The sequence below is a fragment of the Carassius gibelio genome, chromosome A22, assembly GCF_023724105.1.
Source record: "Carassius gibelio isolate Cgi1373 ecotype wild population from Czech Republic chromosome A22, carGib1.2-hapl.c, whole genome shotgun sequence".
In the NCBI taxonomy this organism is placed as follows: domain Eukaryota; kingdom Metazoa; phylum Chordata; class Actinopteri; order Cypriniformes; family Cyprinidae; genus Carassius; species Carassius gibelio.
Genome location: NC_068392.1, coordinates 3,562,866 through 3,577,089, shown reverse-complemented (window position 1 = coordinate 3,577,089; position 14,224 = coordinate 3,562,866). Strand labels below are relative to the sequence as shown.

The window sequence follows — 14,224 nt, the reverse complement described above, 5'->3', positions numbered from 1 at the left end:
TAGGAGGACAGAAGTCAGTCAGAGTTGGGAAAAAACAAGCCAATCCTAATGTCCAGGCAAGCATAAAAACACCATCCCACTGGTTTTTTCCAAAGACAATAATGAGTAACAATGTATTTTGGGTTTATGATGCTAATATGTGAACACTTAAAGCTTTATGTGACCATAAATAGCATAACCAACACTGTATTATGACATCTGACAACACAATGAAACACAACGCAACAAGTAGGAGGTTCAACCTGGACGGCGTTTATATCAATTCATTTACGAATCGCAGATTGTGTACAGATCATAAATCATAAAAAATGAAATGGAACCAGACGTTCGAATGTAGCCCGACCGACCAGAACATGGCGGGAAATGAAAGATGAAAAGTTACATTGTTGCTGTATGATGAATGATTCGAACAAAAGCTCAATCCGGGAAGTTCGATTTATTCTGAGAGTTTTCGCCGCGAACCTATCTTTTATCTCTTGTTAACACTACTTTGAGTTATCTTATAGCTAAACCGCTATTTTTTCGAGATAACATTTATATATTTTAGATTAGAAATGTTGTTTGGGGGTTTGAAACAAAAGCCGTTTGACTTCCAGCCACCCGCAAAGTTTCTGTTCGCCGCCGCGGAGCTAAAGCGACTCGAATACATGAATTAATAAAAACTTACCGTGATGTGTGTATGTTGTGCCGACCGAAGCGTCTCATGTTTAATAAGTTAATAAATGTGTCTGCTGGTCGATTGTCTCCGTGTGTTTGTGCATACGTGTATGCGGCTCCTCCTCTTCAGTAGATCGCCCTTTTCATCAAACTCATCCAGACAGGTTTATTTCCACCCCTGAGACCGCTTTAAAAACAGAGCACACCGATATGAGTCCGGAGAGGACACAGGGACATGCTGAAGGCGATCTGAGAGCTTTGTGACCCGCACAATCACACACTGATGAGGAAAACTCGTCTGTGCGAACAGAAGCTGAACGGCGACGCGCGGTGGATGAAAGAGAACTCGCCTTAAAGGAACAGTTCACCCAAAAATGATAATTAACTGGGAATGTATGGTCATCTTCAGGTCATCCGAGATGTAGATGAGTTTGTTTCCTCATCAGACTTGGAGAAATGTGTCATTGCATCACTTGCTCACCAATGACTGAATTGCTCTGGAGTGGACGGGTGCCATCAGAATGAGAGTCAGCGGATAAAAAACATCACAATAATCCACAACCACTCCAGTCCATCAGTTAATGTCTTGTGAAGTGAAAAACTGTGTGTTTGTAATAAACAAATAAACCTTTAAGACACCTTTTTTTTCACTTGAAACTGCTACTTCTAGCTTAAACACAAGTGCTCGATCCTTAATACTACTTTCCTTGTTGAAAAAAAACAAACAGTATATTATGCTGGTTAGGTATGTTTTGAAACATGTCTGCTGGTTTAAACTGGACATTAGGAACAGCACATGACCAGTTTAAACCAGCAGCCATGTTTCAAAAGCCATGTTTTCAAATGAAAATGGTCCAAAACAGTTTTATCATTGGATTTTTATGTGATAAAACAACAGAAGATGCACTTTTTCATCAGAGGAAGCATTGGTATGGATCATGGACTCATATTTTGGCCAGAAGAGATGGTTTAAAGCTAAAAACATATTAAGGTGCATATGTTTTTCGTACAAACACACAACTTTTGGCTTCACAAGACATTAACTGATGGACTGGAGTGGATTACTTGTGGATTATTGTGATGTTTTTATCAGCTGTTTGGACTCTCAACATTGCTTGCTTTAGTAATATTTCTACATAAGAATGTTATGTATCCGTTCTGCGTTAATTCACATTTCTGGGTTAACATGAGGTTATTACATAAACTTTATTTCTAAGAGCTGTTGATCTGGTCAAAAGTGTTCAGAGAGCAAACCCTTGTGGTTGATTGTGAGTAATACTGTACAGCAAAAAACTAAAAAACTAAAATGTAATTACATTAAACTACAGCTAGATGTCGATATGAAGTAAAATAACCTGAACAACACCAAATCTGTCCAAGTAGACCAGGTTTGAAGGTATATGAAAAAGAAGGGGCCTAGAATCATTTTCACTCATGCAATCTCCAAAATAACACAGATTGAGGTTTGGGAACGATGCAATGCAAATAAAAACGCTTATATTAGAGTTTATCGGTAAAGACTCCAGCTCTGCTTATGCATTCATCAACCAATTTCATGAGGTGCATACAGAAATGATTTTAAACACCACTGATAGAGAAACTCATGCATTTAAAGGCGTTTTGTCAGGAGAATTCAAACGTCTTTATCTCCGGAGGTTTTTACAGTCATGAGAAGCGTAGTCATGTATTTGGTTCAGAGAGTTAGCATTTACGTCTGAAGACTGGATCAATGCACATAAAGATAAAACAGCCATGTCAAGCATTTTTGGTCGGTGTGCAGCTTTTTCCAATCAAGCTGAGTCTTTTCTGAAACTGTAAACAGCTCAGTTATCACGCAGGTTGAGTTTGTGCTTACGCCATCAAGTTTAATAGTGACACAGTTTGGTCTTTTTTGTGGCTTTTTCTGATAACACTTTTTATTTTCGTAGCGCACAAGTGTCGACAGGGCGTTGGTAACTGTGAAGGGTGTTGCTCTTACCTCAGGATGTGGTGGTTTCAGAAGGGCCTCCTCCTTTATCTTAGCCCAATATTTACAAAGTGGTAAATAGAAAACAAGAAGACAAAAAGGCACCAAATCAAACCATTTACACTCTTGATCTGTAAAAAAAAAAAAAAAAAGGGACGCTTTCTAACTTTATAAAGTTTACAGGTGAAATTAAGAATTGAATGGATCATTGCACATCCAAAATATTCATGATAGCCAAGCATTTCTCTGTCAGTATTGGGAAAATGTCTTGATTAACTTGTTGAGGGGCCTGTACCATGAAGTCAGATCAGTGGTGGACGAAGTACACAAATCAAGTACTTGAGTAAAAGTACAGATACGAATAATAAAATATTACTCCAGTAAAAGTAAAAGTACTCCTTTTTAAATTTTACTCAAGTGAAAGTACAAAAGTACTCAATTTTGTATGTACTTAAGTAAAAAAGTACTGAAAGATAAATGTTTGCAATTTTATATAGGCTAATTTAATTTTATATTAGCACTTTTTTTTTTAATAATCCTACTGCTCAAAATACCTTTTTCCAAAATAACCACTATATGGAGTCTAGATATATTTTTGTTGTTGATATGGACTACGCTTACGAGAGTAATGTTCACTGTGAAGCTTACACTGTGATGTACCTGAGAGAAAACAGAGATGATCATCTTATTTTCAGTACCGTTCTGAATAGACATTCATGTCTAAGTTACTCGTCTAAAAAAAAGCCTCAAGTCCAAATATTCATTTATCACCAATTAACTGTTTGACAAACACTTCCTGCTTCGAGATCTGAATTTAAAAAAAAAAAAATTCAAACATGCTCCGAAGTGCCGATCTGAATCAACCGAGTCGCGAACAGGCTCCGAAGTGCCGATCTGAATCAACGGAGTAGCGAACATGCTCCGAAGTGCCGATCTGAATCAACCGAGTCGCGAACAGGCTCCGAAGTGCCGATCTGAATCAACGGAGTCGCGAACATGCTCCGAAGTCCCGATCTGAATCAACCGAGTCGCGAACAGGCTCCGAAGTCCCGATCTGAATCAACCGAGTCGCGAACATGCTCCGAAGTGCCGATCTGAATCAACGGAGTCGCGAACAGGCTCCGAATTGCCGATCTGAAAACTTCGACCAAAGAATGTAAAAAATAATTCTATTTCTCTAATAACTCTAACTCTACAACTCTATAAAAGACTCAGATCACGTATCTAAAACTAAATCGCTATAGTAAAAGAGAAATAATAAGAGGAGTGAAGTTTCCTACCGCTCTGCTGTGTTTGGTCCTCAAGCGCCTCTGACGCTCCGCGGCGCGTCTCCGCCACTCACACGCGCGTTTACAGCGCTAAATTAATCATCTTTGCTAATTATTATACATTTACTTCATTGTCAGCTTCAGGTACTTCATTTATTATTGTTCAATGAACTGTTTGAAACAAAAAAAGGTTGTATTTCAGTAATAATTCTAAATTATCAAAATAAAATATATAAAATAAATAATAAAAAATATGATTTTCAGTTACAATAGTTAATCCTAAATTCCGACATTAATAACTTACTTTTAGCAACATCAGACGCACGCGAGATCTCCCGGTTCTTACTTCTGGTGACTCGCACTAAACGGTTCATTTGAATCAGTGAGTGGTCGACTCCAGAACAGCTGCAATCGGATCATTCTAATTCGTAAACGAATCGTTTGGTGCGATTCACGATCCGATTTAAAGGTTTATTTTGAAAAGACTCAGTTCGTTCATGATGAATCAGACACCGCTTCTTCGTGTCGGAGCACGTGATATATTATAGGGAGTAACGATATGTTTTATGAAATGTAGTGAAGTTAAAAGAACGATCTTATGCTTTGGAATGTAGTGAAGTAAAAGTAAAAGTAACTCAAAATAAAACTACTTCAGTAAAGTATAGATACTTGAAAAATGTACTTAAGTACAGTAACGAAGTAAAGCTACTCCGTTACTGTCCACCACTGAGTCAGATTAGCTGGCTAAACAAGTTTCAGATTAGTTTGCACCAATCCTGGGTTAAGGTGACATGAAAGTGGCTTGGCTTTTAGCTCGTTCATCGCCGTAGTAAGTTCCTCTCCAAAGCTGACCAGCTTCAGTGCAGGTTATGTTTTGGGTCAGAGATCTCAAACCAAATCTGCACCAATCAGAGGTGTGCAAAGAGACACTGACACATCCAAATGGGTGATAGAAAGCAAGTGCAATGTCCTCACTAATATAGTGAAACAAACACATATGTGTGTGTGTGTGTGTGTGTGCGCGTGTGCGTTTCCACCCAGATGAGGTGAACTGAAAAAAGTAAGGGAGGAGGCCACTTTACTGGGTCATCAGATCTTCCTGTTTGCTGACTGGCTTCTGAGAAATACCAGTTATAGCAACATCAAAGCTGTTGTAAGAGTATACGTGTAGCACCAGTTGTATTTAAAGGGTCTTGCAAAATGTTTTTACTACTGTAACACACGTGCTGACTAGAATGTGGCACACTGACTTCCTGTAGTAGTATTAAATAAATCATTATTGTCCATTTGTTGAACATATAAAATTGTAAATTGTTTAATAAATTGAAGGAATAATAATTTTTACATTTTATTTAGATGCATTTAAATATTATTTGTATTTTGTGATTTTTTTCTTGAAGTGTTGTTTTTAATTTTATTTGTTCTATTTGTATTAAATTTCAATGCACGTTTTCACAAACAGCATTGACACAGGCAATGGATCTTCCCCAGTATGTACTATATTTGTTACCAAATTTTAATGCATGCACATGCAATGCAACATGATTTTTCTCACAGCAATCCATGATTTCTTCACTTTCTGGGAAGATGTCACAAATGAACATTTTAGAAAACGTGTAGAAACTCTGAATTTTTGCTTTCTCCATTGGGTGTGTCGAATAGATGCAAGAAAGCTTCCTTCCTTGTTACTACAGGGTATATAATCACTCAGAGAGCCAATGCTCCAGCTTTCTGCATCAGAGCATGGCTCAATACCAGTTACACCAGCATCACTAAAAAAGAGGTAAGTTAAGATGCACCAGCAAAAAATGTCATTGGTTTTTATTTGAAAATGAATATATCTAAAATTATATGTATATTTATGGGTTTATTCTGAACTATTTAGTAGTTATTTAAACAAAAATGTTTTGCATTTATATTTCGTAGCTTAAAAATATTATATGCATGTTATAATTTTTGCATTTAAATTTAACATTCAATTCATTTATTTATTGATGGATTTATTGCAGTTACACTTTGCACTGTCACATGTTGGCTCTTTAAACACATCACACTCAAATACCCTCTTAACCACAAGTGCAGTAGTGAAACTACAGATATTTAAATGTATTGTACACGTGCAGAGATTACATTAGGTCAAGCTCATGATGCATAACTTCAAAAAAAAAAAAAAAGTAAAAAAAAAAAAAGTTTAATTTTAACATTTGAAAAATTATTCACTATTTTTGTCATTATTCTGTATTTTGTGGGCGGTTGGGTAATGTAGTGGTTACAAATCTAGCAACCGAAACAGCCACTGCAAATAGCAACTCCTGAAATGACACCATTGTGCACTTAAGCAAGACACTGGTGCCAGTCAGCGGGACGGTCCCCGTGATGTGAAATCAGTTTTAAAGAAAGATGGATTTGCGCAACCAAGTGCTAGCATGGTGAACATTTAATGACGTTACCAATCATCATGACCCTCATTTAGCGTCCTCTCTTAAAAACTGGTTCTTAGTCTTGGTTCTTTAAATGCATTGATGGTTCCATTTCTGGAATGTTAAAATGTTCTTCACACTAAGCAGATTCTTTAATGAACTGTTCACTGAACGGTTCTTTGGGGAACCCAAAATGGTTCTTCAGTGGCATTGTTTGATCCTTTATTTTTAAGCAAGTATGGGAATTTTAAACATCAGATTTAAAATAAATCAACTGTTTTCCACAGTTGGGCACAGATATTCCTGAGAAGTTGGAGACTGTTTGCACTGAAGGCCGAATCAACCCCAGTGAGATTCAACTCTGCGTTCCTGCTTCTAACACCATGGAGGTCCTGCGTTCCTTCAGCTCCGCCTCTTCCTGTCCAGACGTCTACAACTGGACCGGCAGCAGCAGTCTCATCCTGGAGCATTACAACTTCACCGGACGCCTCCACCACCGCAAGCCCTCGAAGAGAAGCGTGAGCGCCGTCACCGTCCTGTTCCTGTGCTTCAGCTTCTTCATCATCCTGGAGAACCTCTTGGTGCTGCTAGCCGTGCTTTTCCGGGTGCGTCTGCGCAATCGTTGGATATTCATCTGCATCGCTAACATCGCACTGAGCGACTTGCTGACGGGATGCGCCTACGTGGTCAACATCTGCATGTCCGGCGACCGCACCTTCAAGCTAAGCCCAGTTCTGTGGATATTCCGCGAAGGAATTTTATTTGTAGCCTTAGCGGCGTCCATTTTCAGCCTGCTGTTGATCGCAGTGGAGCGCTACGCCACCATGATGAAGCCCATCCACCAGAAAACCGCCACAAAGACTTACCGAATCTACATCATGGTGGTGCTCTGCTGGATAACGGCGCTCGTAATCGGATTCCTTCCGCTGATGGGCTGGAACTGCGTTTGCGATCCGAGAAGTTGCTCCACACTTCTGCCGCTCTACTCCAAGAGCTACATCTTGTTCGCCCTGGTCATCTTCTTCATACTCCTGCTCACAATCGGCGCTCTCTATTTCGCCATCTACTGCCACGTCCGGAGTAGCAATGAGACCACATCCGTACGCAGCAGAAAGCGTTCGCTGCGCCTCCTGAAGGCCGTCATCTCCATCGTTGGAGTCTTCATGGTTTGTTGGGGTCCTCTGTTCATCCTCTTGTTGGTGGACTTCTTCTGCCACTCTCGTAACTGCAGCACGCTCTTCAATCCTGAATGGGTGATCGCCATGGCCGTGCTCAACTCGGCCATGAACCCGCTCATTTACTCTTTCGGCAGCCTGGAGCTTCGCAAAGCCATCGCTAAGCTCCTGTGCTTTTGTTGTCTGAGGGCGGGACTGTGCGACTCCAAGACCTTCATGTCCAAGGAGACTTCCAGCACCTCTGGGAGTCGACATAGTAGCCTGCGCAACAGCTTCAGCAAGGTGCGAAACCTGAGCACCAGTCCACAGCCTGAACCGAGGAATGGCAAGAAAACACGCCTCAGCTCCACCACTTCTTGTTTATCCGCATCGAGCGGTTAAGCCGCGGTGGCCAGGTGTGTTTCTCCTTCGCCACAGGAACTGCACCTCCTCAAACACACCGCCGTTGTGGTTTCAGTGATGTTTCAATCGTTGAGGGTCAAAAGACAGCAGGTGTGAGTTTCCTTGCACATAGACGATGGCAGAAAGGACTGTTAAAGAAAGCAGCTGTGCAACAAAAACAGAAAACTTAAAAAAAAAAACATATATATATATATATATATATATATATATATATATATATATATATATATATATATATATATCTTGTAACTTGAATGCATTTCTATACATTTGAGCCGAATGCAAAGGAAAGCGACCACAACTGTAAAATACTTCAAATACAAACTGCCTTTTATTGTTGTTTAAACGAGAATGTACAAGTAATATGAATGTTATAATTTAAAAACGAAAAACTATATATTTTTATATTCTACATGAAAGAGATTCTTTAGATTTTATGCACGCACTTTTGAAACTGTTTAAAAGTTTTCAGGGAATTGTTTTGAGAGTATACAATGTAAAATAGTTTTGAAGCAAATAAAATAAAGCATTGATTTATACTGATAATGCCAGGTTTCTTGAAGATTCTCAGTCAATAACATTCATTGAACACATGAGGGAGACAATATACAGACTTCTTCAACGAAGCATGCTTCAGTACTTCAAACAGCATTCAAACACGTCAAATTCTAATGAATTATGCATACAATATTACACAGTACACAAAATAATAACATTCTCTGGCCAAAAGATTCTAACTATCAGGTTAAGCTTTACATGACACAATTGTGAAATAATACTTCCAGTTTTATGTAAAATCCACTCAGAGTTCAAGAATCCACCAAAAGCACAAAAGTTGAAACCACGGCCCTCCAAAAATAACATGACAACCCGTCTCAAAACCACCTGGACGATCCAAACAGATGTTGGAAGAATGCACAATGCATGGAAGAAATGTAAATGGTATGTACAGGTACAAAACCTGTACATGTCCACATAAAAGTAACGTTGCCCACCCACAGAACTGTTAGCATTTGCATATTAAATTTACATTTAGTAGACGCTTTTATCCAAAGCGACTTACAGTGCATTCAGGTTATACAATTTTTAAAATGTTTTTCAGTATGTGATATTAGATATAGTATTTACAAATATATACAAAATATAAACAAACGCGTACTCCACTAGCCCCTGATTAGCATACACCTTCCATCCGTCTGTGATGCTAAATGATGGAAACAACGAAATACTTTCTTTAGGCAATGTCATGTCTTAGAACCACACATTCATGTTCACACCAACGACAATAACTGTAATTATAACGTTTTAATAAGCACGTCTAATTTTATGATTATAGGGAAGTCAACACACTAATTTAGAGCAGCAGTAGGCTATGTTTAATTTTGAACAGGCATGAAAACGAGACTGAAGCACATGCGTTCAATTGATTTTTATTCAAATCACAAACACAACAATCACAATAAATGACACACAAACACCAAAAAAAAAAAAAAAAATAGTGATTTGTGAAAATAACACCGTCTATGTGCTTTGCATATTTATCCCAGCCTCGCTTTCAAGGGTGTAGTGTTCAGTAGAGACGCTATGACATGTCCCTAATATCCCAACAAACACAGAACGTTCCCCTAGCGTTCCATTTTTATTTTGAAACCAAATAAGAACGTTCTAGGAACGTTCCCTGTAGGTTATTGTTTTAACAAGCAAAAACAAAAACTAACATTCCTAGACCATATTGGAAACCAAAAATTGTTAGATGGGATCCAGCAATGACTAAATTGTCCCTAGCAATAATTTTGATCAAACAAGTTTTTTTTTTTTTTTTTGATAGGTAAAAATTGATAGCCTGAATGCACTGTAAGTCGCTTTGGATAAAAGCGTCTGCTAAATGCATAAATTCAATTTAATTTAATTTACAAGTAAATATGTGGGTATGTAATCATTGTTATTGCCGCATCTGAAATAGATCCCACCATTGATATCACCTGAGAAGGTTTTATTTTTACATAGGCCTAACCACTTTACCATAACTACCATGGTTAAACTATAATAACCAAGGATTTGTATTATATTTTTCTTGGATGGGATGTGTTGCCAGGTTAAAAACACATAGAATGGAAATAGAGGTGCTGTTTTCACTGCATTAAGATGAACAGAGTTTAAAATAGTTTCCCTATAATTGTCTACATCAACTTTGAATAAAGAAAAGCGAGGTTTAGAGCCAGACTTTTTGTCAATGTATGTAAGATTTGGCTAGCAGGAAACCAATTATTTAATATTCTCTTTTGAGTACTCAAACAACCCGAAGAAGACATTTAAAATGAAGAAAGTCTTTTTTTTAAAAAAATGAGATTGGATGAACATTTACAAATCTGGAAGAATCTTCTATGTGTGGATACATTGGTAAAACAATGAATGACATCAGAAGAGACACAAACAGCAACACACTTCAGGGTTTGACTTATATTCAAATTATGTCCATAAGTTATTTGTGAAATTTGTGGAATACTTTACTAGTCAGTTGCAGATGTTAAAATAGTTATCACTGGTGGTGTGAGCTTGCCTTATGAGAGAGAGCCGTCACGCACCGCAAACACGTTCGTTCCCGAGATGATTACAGTTTAGTTTACGACTGCATGATGTCTTGAAGGAAATATGGATTTATGTTCTTCTCTTTATAGAGGGCATGAAGGGTTAACTGCGGTTGCGTGCAGACAGCGCGTCGCCTCCAGGTGTTCTGCAGACAGATAATGGGGAAGTTCTCAGAGGGTCCTCGGATGAATGCAGCTCATTGGTTTCTGCACATTTGTAGCTGGTTAGCTTGATAGCAATCCAAACCATTCCAGAGTCCATGCAAATGAGTTCAACATTTCAGTTAATTGACAACTCGGAGCAGAAATAAAGACCAACACAATGTTCTCATTGTCTAGTGTCTCTTTAAATTAAGGGAAATATGTTGTTTTGGCGTTCTTGGAAAAAAACACATCATAAATAAGAAGAAAAAAAAACCCGGATTAGGTAAATGTGTTCACTAGTTATTATTGTGATTTGCATAGAATTTCACTGTGTGATATAAATGTGGCTCTAGGCACCATTAACAGGATTGTTCCCTTCAGGACAAGAGTCTGTCGAATAAGAAATTAAGCATGTGTTTATCGTTATTCAGTTGCTACGAGATTTAACTTGAGAAATGCTCACAAGATCGCTGAGGATAAGATGAACCCAGTCGTTGCCTGAGAAAACAAGGTAGTGTTTGCATGCCGATTGGAGGAGAGAAAAACATGCTGCATGCTGATTGGAGGAGAGGAAAACATGCTGCATGCTGATTGGAGGAGAGGCAAACATGCTGTATGCTGATTGGAGGAGAGGAAAACATGCTGCATGCTGATTAGAGGAGAGGAAAACATGCTGCATGCTGATTGGAGGAGAGGAAAACATGCTGCATGCTGATTGGAGGAGAGGAAAACATTGGAAGAGAGTTCATCTGTGGCATGCCGTGAGGACCTCAGAGACATTCATGTGGTGTCAACATGTCTTTAAATGTATTTTAATAAATATGTGACAAACTCTTACTTTCAGCACAGATGCTCTGGATTGTGATCCAGAAACCGCCCGGTACAGTGGGTTTCTTTACGCGGCTTTGCTGCTTTATTGCACAGCTGGTCTTGTTCAAGTTAAACCAATTATAAAGCACACAGCTCTGGTCTGGACCGCAAACAAACTGACTACATGGTGGCGCAGGGAGCAAAAACAATATCAAATAACTAAAGGAGGCCACGTCACGAAATCTGGTCAGTCTCTGAGCACATGATAAAAGGACTCCGACATCGCTGTGAAACTAAAATAGGAGGCTTTCCGCTTTCATCCCCGCAGCTCCTTCCCACTGATGCATTTATGGCCTATAATTGTTTCTGAGCAGCACAAATCTTTCCAAGTAGCTGTCAATGCTGCAGAGCGAGGAGAGCAGTTCAAGTCAGGCCGCGAGACCTGCAGTACAGAAGCTGTCCCTCAGATATGCGATATAACTAATTATAATATTTTTTTTGATTAAGTAGTTTTTTGCATGCTAGCATCTACATAGCAATGTGCTCTAGCAACTACATGGCACCAATCTAAAAAGCATGTTAAATGTTAAAAACTATTATGAACACCCTAGCAATCTCATAGCAGCATGCTGAAATCTATGAAAATACTATTTTATAATAATATATGAACATAGAAGTGATATCCAATCAATTTGTCCAGCTGTAATCTTTCCTCTTTCTTGCAAAAAAACGAAAAAGCCAAAGGTAGCCAGCAGAAAGTTAACAGACTGAGGTAGATTTATGATCAACCTGAAGTCTTCCATTTTTTATATGCATGAATGAATATGACAGCACCACCTAAAATAAGTCTCCTGTCGTAATTCATTTGAACTATCTTTAACACAGAGAGACTCACTGCAGGCGTTTCTCAAGCATGAGGTAAAACCAGTTGAACGTACATCTTTAGATCTTAACACTGTGCGTTCCCTTGGCCATGCATGTGCTGAGAGCAGCACTAAAAACATGGATATGGCTTTCATAAGTATGCAAAAAAATCATTATCCTCAATTGCTTGACCTCTAATGGTTAACCATTCATATTTCACCAAGGTCAGTTCTCTTGAAAACATGTTTTATATTCACTGATGTCAGATGTTTATGTAGCTGAGAAAAAGAGAAGCACATTTTGTGCTGATCAGACGGAGTGGTGGACACTGCATGCTGATTGGAGGATAAAGCACGCTGCATTCTGATTGGAGGAGAGTGCGGCAGTGGCGCTAGGGCTTCACTCTTGTTCCTGCTGAACTGAGCCAGCATTTAATCAACAAACTGATACCAGTTTAGCAGGCACAAGAGGGCACGGCCCTCAATCGTTGTCAACACCACACCATCACAATTATTCAAATGATCGGAGAGGATTTGTCTGAACAAATAAAAGGTTGGTCACGACTCAACACCTTGTTTGTAAAGACTCCAGGGAAGCCATAATGTAAGCTATCTGACCCCAATTCGCAGTAATTTGAAGGTTAAAAATGCAGTTACTGGCAAGAGTTTACGACTACAATCCATCATTTTCTCAAACATGCCTAAAGTTTAGGTGCGGTTGTTTGACGAATTTTCGATGGCGAAATTCAGTCACTCTAGTATGAATTCATGTGAAATCGCAGATTTCGCAACAGGTTCAAGATGGCCACATAAATTCACCAAAGATTCTTCATACATGGCAACAATTTTTACAACAGCCGATGTACCTGTAAAAGTTTGCTAAGCTAATAAATATATATATATATATTTTATAAAACATTGATTATGTTAAGATATGTTGAAAAAGTATGAAAGACATCGTCATAATAGTCCATCTCCATCAGTGGTTCAACCGTAACGAGTGACGAAAATACTTTTTATATGCGAAGAAAACTAAAATAACGACTTTATTCAACAATTAGTCACAAACTCAACGGGACAGTCACAAGCCTCCCGGTTTTCATCCAAAATATGTTAAATTGTGTCTCCAAGACGAACTAAGCTTTTACGGGTTTGGAATGACAACATTTTCACTTTGGGGTGGAGTAACCCCTTAATCATATGAATTATTCCTCAAATAAAAAAATAAAATGGTATTTGTAGTTGTTCTGTCAGTGGAGTTGATGCACTTTTGTAGTTGAAATGAAGATGAACTGGGATGAACTGTGAACATCCACACCTTGCAGCTTTCAAATGACTGGTGTGAGCTTACTAACACACAAGAACTGGTCTAACTGGACTTGAACCTTGTGTGCCAGCACTTCCATAGCATTCGACAAAGTGATTCGAACCTGAGCTATAAAATCAAAACCTGACACTTTTACTTCATCCGTTCTGGCTCATGGTTTTCAGATGTGATTCTAACAGAGCTAAGGACTAAGAGCTTAACATTCCCTCTTTTGCGTACATGTCATAACTGGTTTCACATTTACTGGCATCATTACGTCCAATTCCTGCCCTGTCTTACTTTGATGCCAGAGAGAGTGGGTGGACATCACCTGATTACGACGGGATGGGCGGATTTCCTGTACACATACCGTCATTCAGTTCACTTCAGGCACTGAACTTAGCCACTGTGAACAGTATTCTTAAGGGATCAGTGCTCACCAATTAGCTAAGCTCTGTGCCTTTAGCAAGTGAATACCTGTTGGACGAACTCAAGATGGAAAGGGTGCAGTTGAATGAGTGTATTAGCTGGGATTTTGAGTATTTATACCTGCTTAGTCATTGCGATTTTAACACAAATAATGCTCAACACCAGTTTTGAATGGAAAAGGACAAGAATAATATAT

General features: G+C 38.7%; 2 protein-coding genes and 1 long non-coding RNA gene across 7 annotated transcripts in view; 1 reads left to right on the top strand and 2 right to left on the bottom strand.

The window, feature by feature from the left end:
- LOC127942841 (unconventional myosin-IXb) overlaps positions 1–981 on the bottom strand; it is a 45,521-nt gene extending 44,540 nt beyond the window's left edge. For 4 of the 5 annotated variants that reach the window (XM_052538822.1, XM_052538826.1, XM_052538824.1 and 1 more), the window contains exon 1: positions 668–981. The gene's annotated coding sequence lies outside the window, so the exon portion shown is untranslated. The remainder of the gene's footprint in view (positions 1–667) is intronic. The other variant, XM_052538825.1, reaches the window with a different exon arrangement.
- Positions 982–5,552: 4,571 nt separating this feature from the next.
- On the top strand, positions 5,553–8,434 carry LOC127942836 (sphingosine 1-phosphate receptor 4). Its single transcript, XM_052538818.1, has 2 exons — positions 5,553–5,674; positions 6,599–8,434. The coding sequence occupies exon 2, from the start codon at positions 6,695–6,697 to the stop codon at positions 7,865–7,867; it is 1,173 nt and encodes a 390-aa protein (XP_052394778.1). The 5' UTR covers positions 5,553–5,674; positions 6,599–6,694; the 3' UTR covers positions 7,868–8,434.
- Positions 8,435–10,230: 1,796 nt separating this feature from the next.
- On the bottom strand, positions 10,231–13,190 carry LOC127942840 (uncharacterized). Its single transcript, XR_008149446.1, has 2 exons — positions 11,084–13,190; positions 10,231–10,705 (listed from the first exon to the last, which is right to left on the bottom strand). It is a non-coding gene; the product is annotated as an uncharacterized LOC127942840 (long non-coding RNA).
- Positions 13,191–14,224: the final 1,034 nt, after the last annotated feature.

Excerpts from the sequence above, each read along its gene's own strand:
- LOC127942836 (XM_052538818.1), top strand. The coding sequence starts at position 6,695 with ATGGAGGTCCTGCGTTCCTTCAGCTCCGCCTCTTCCTGTCCAGACGTC.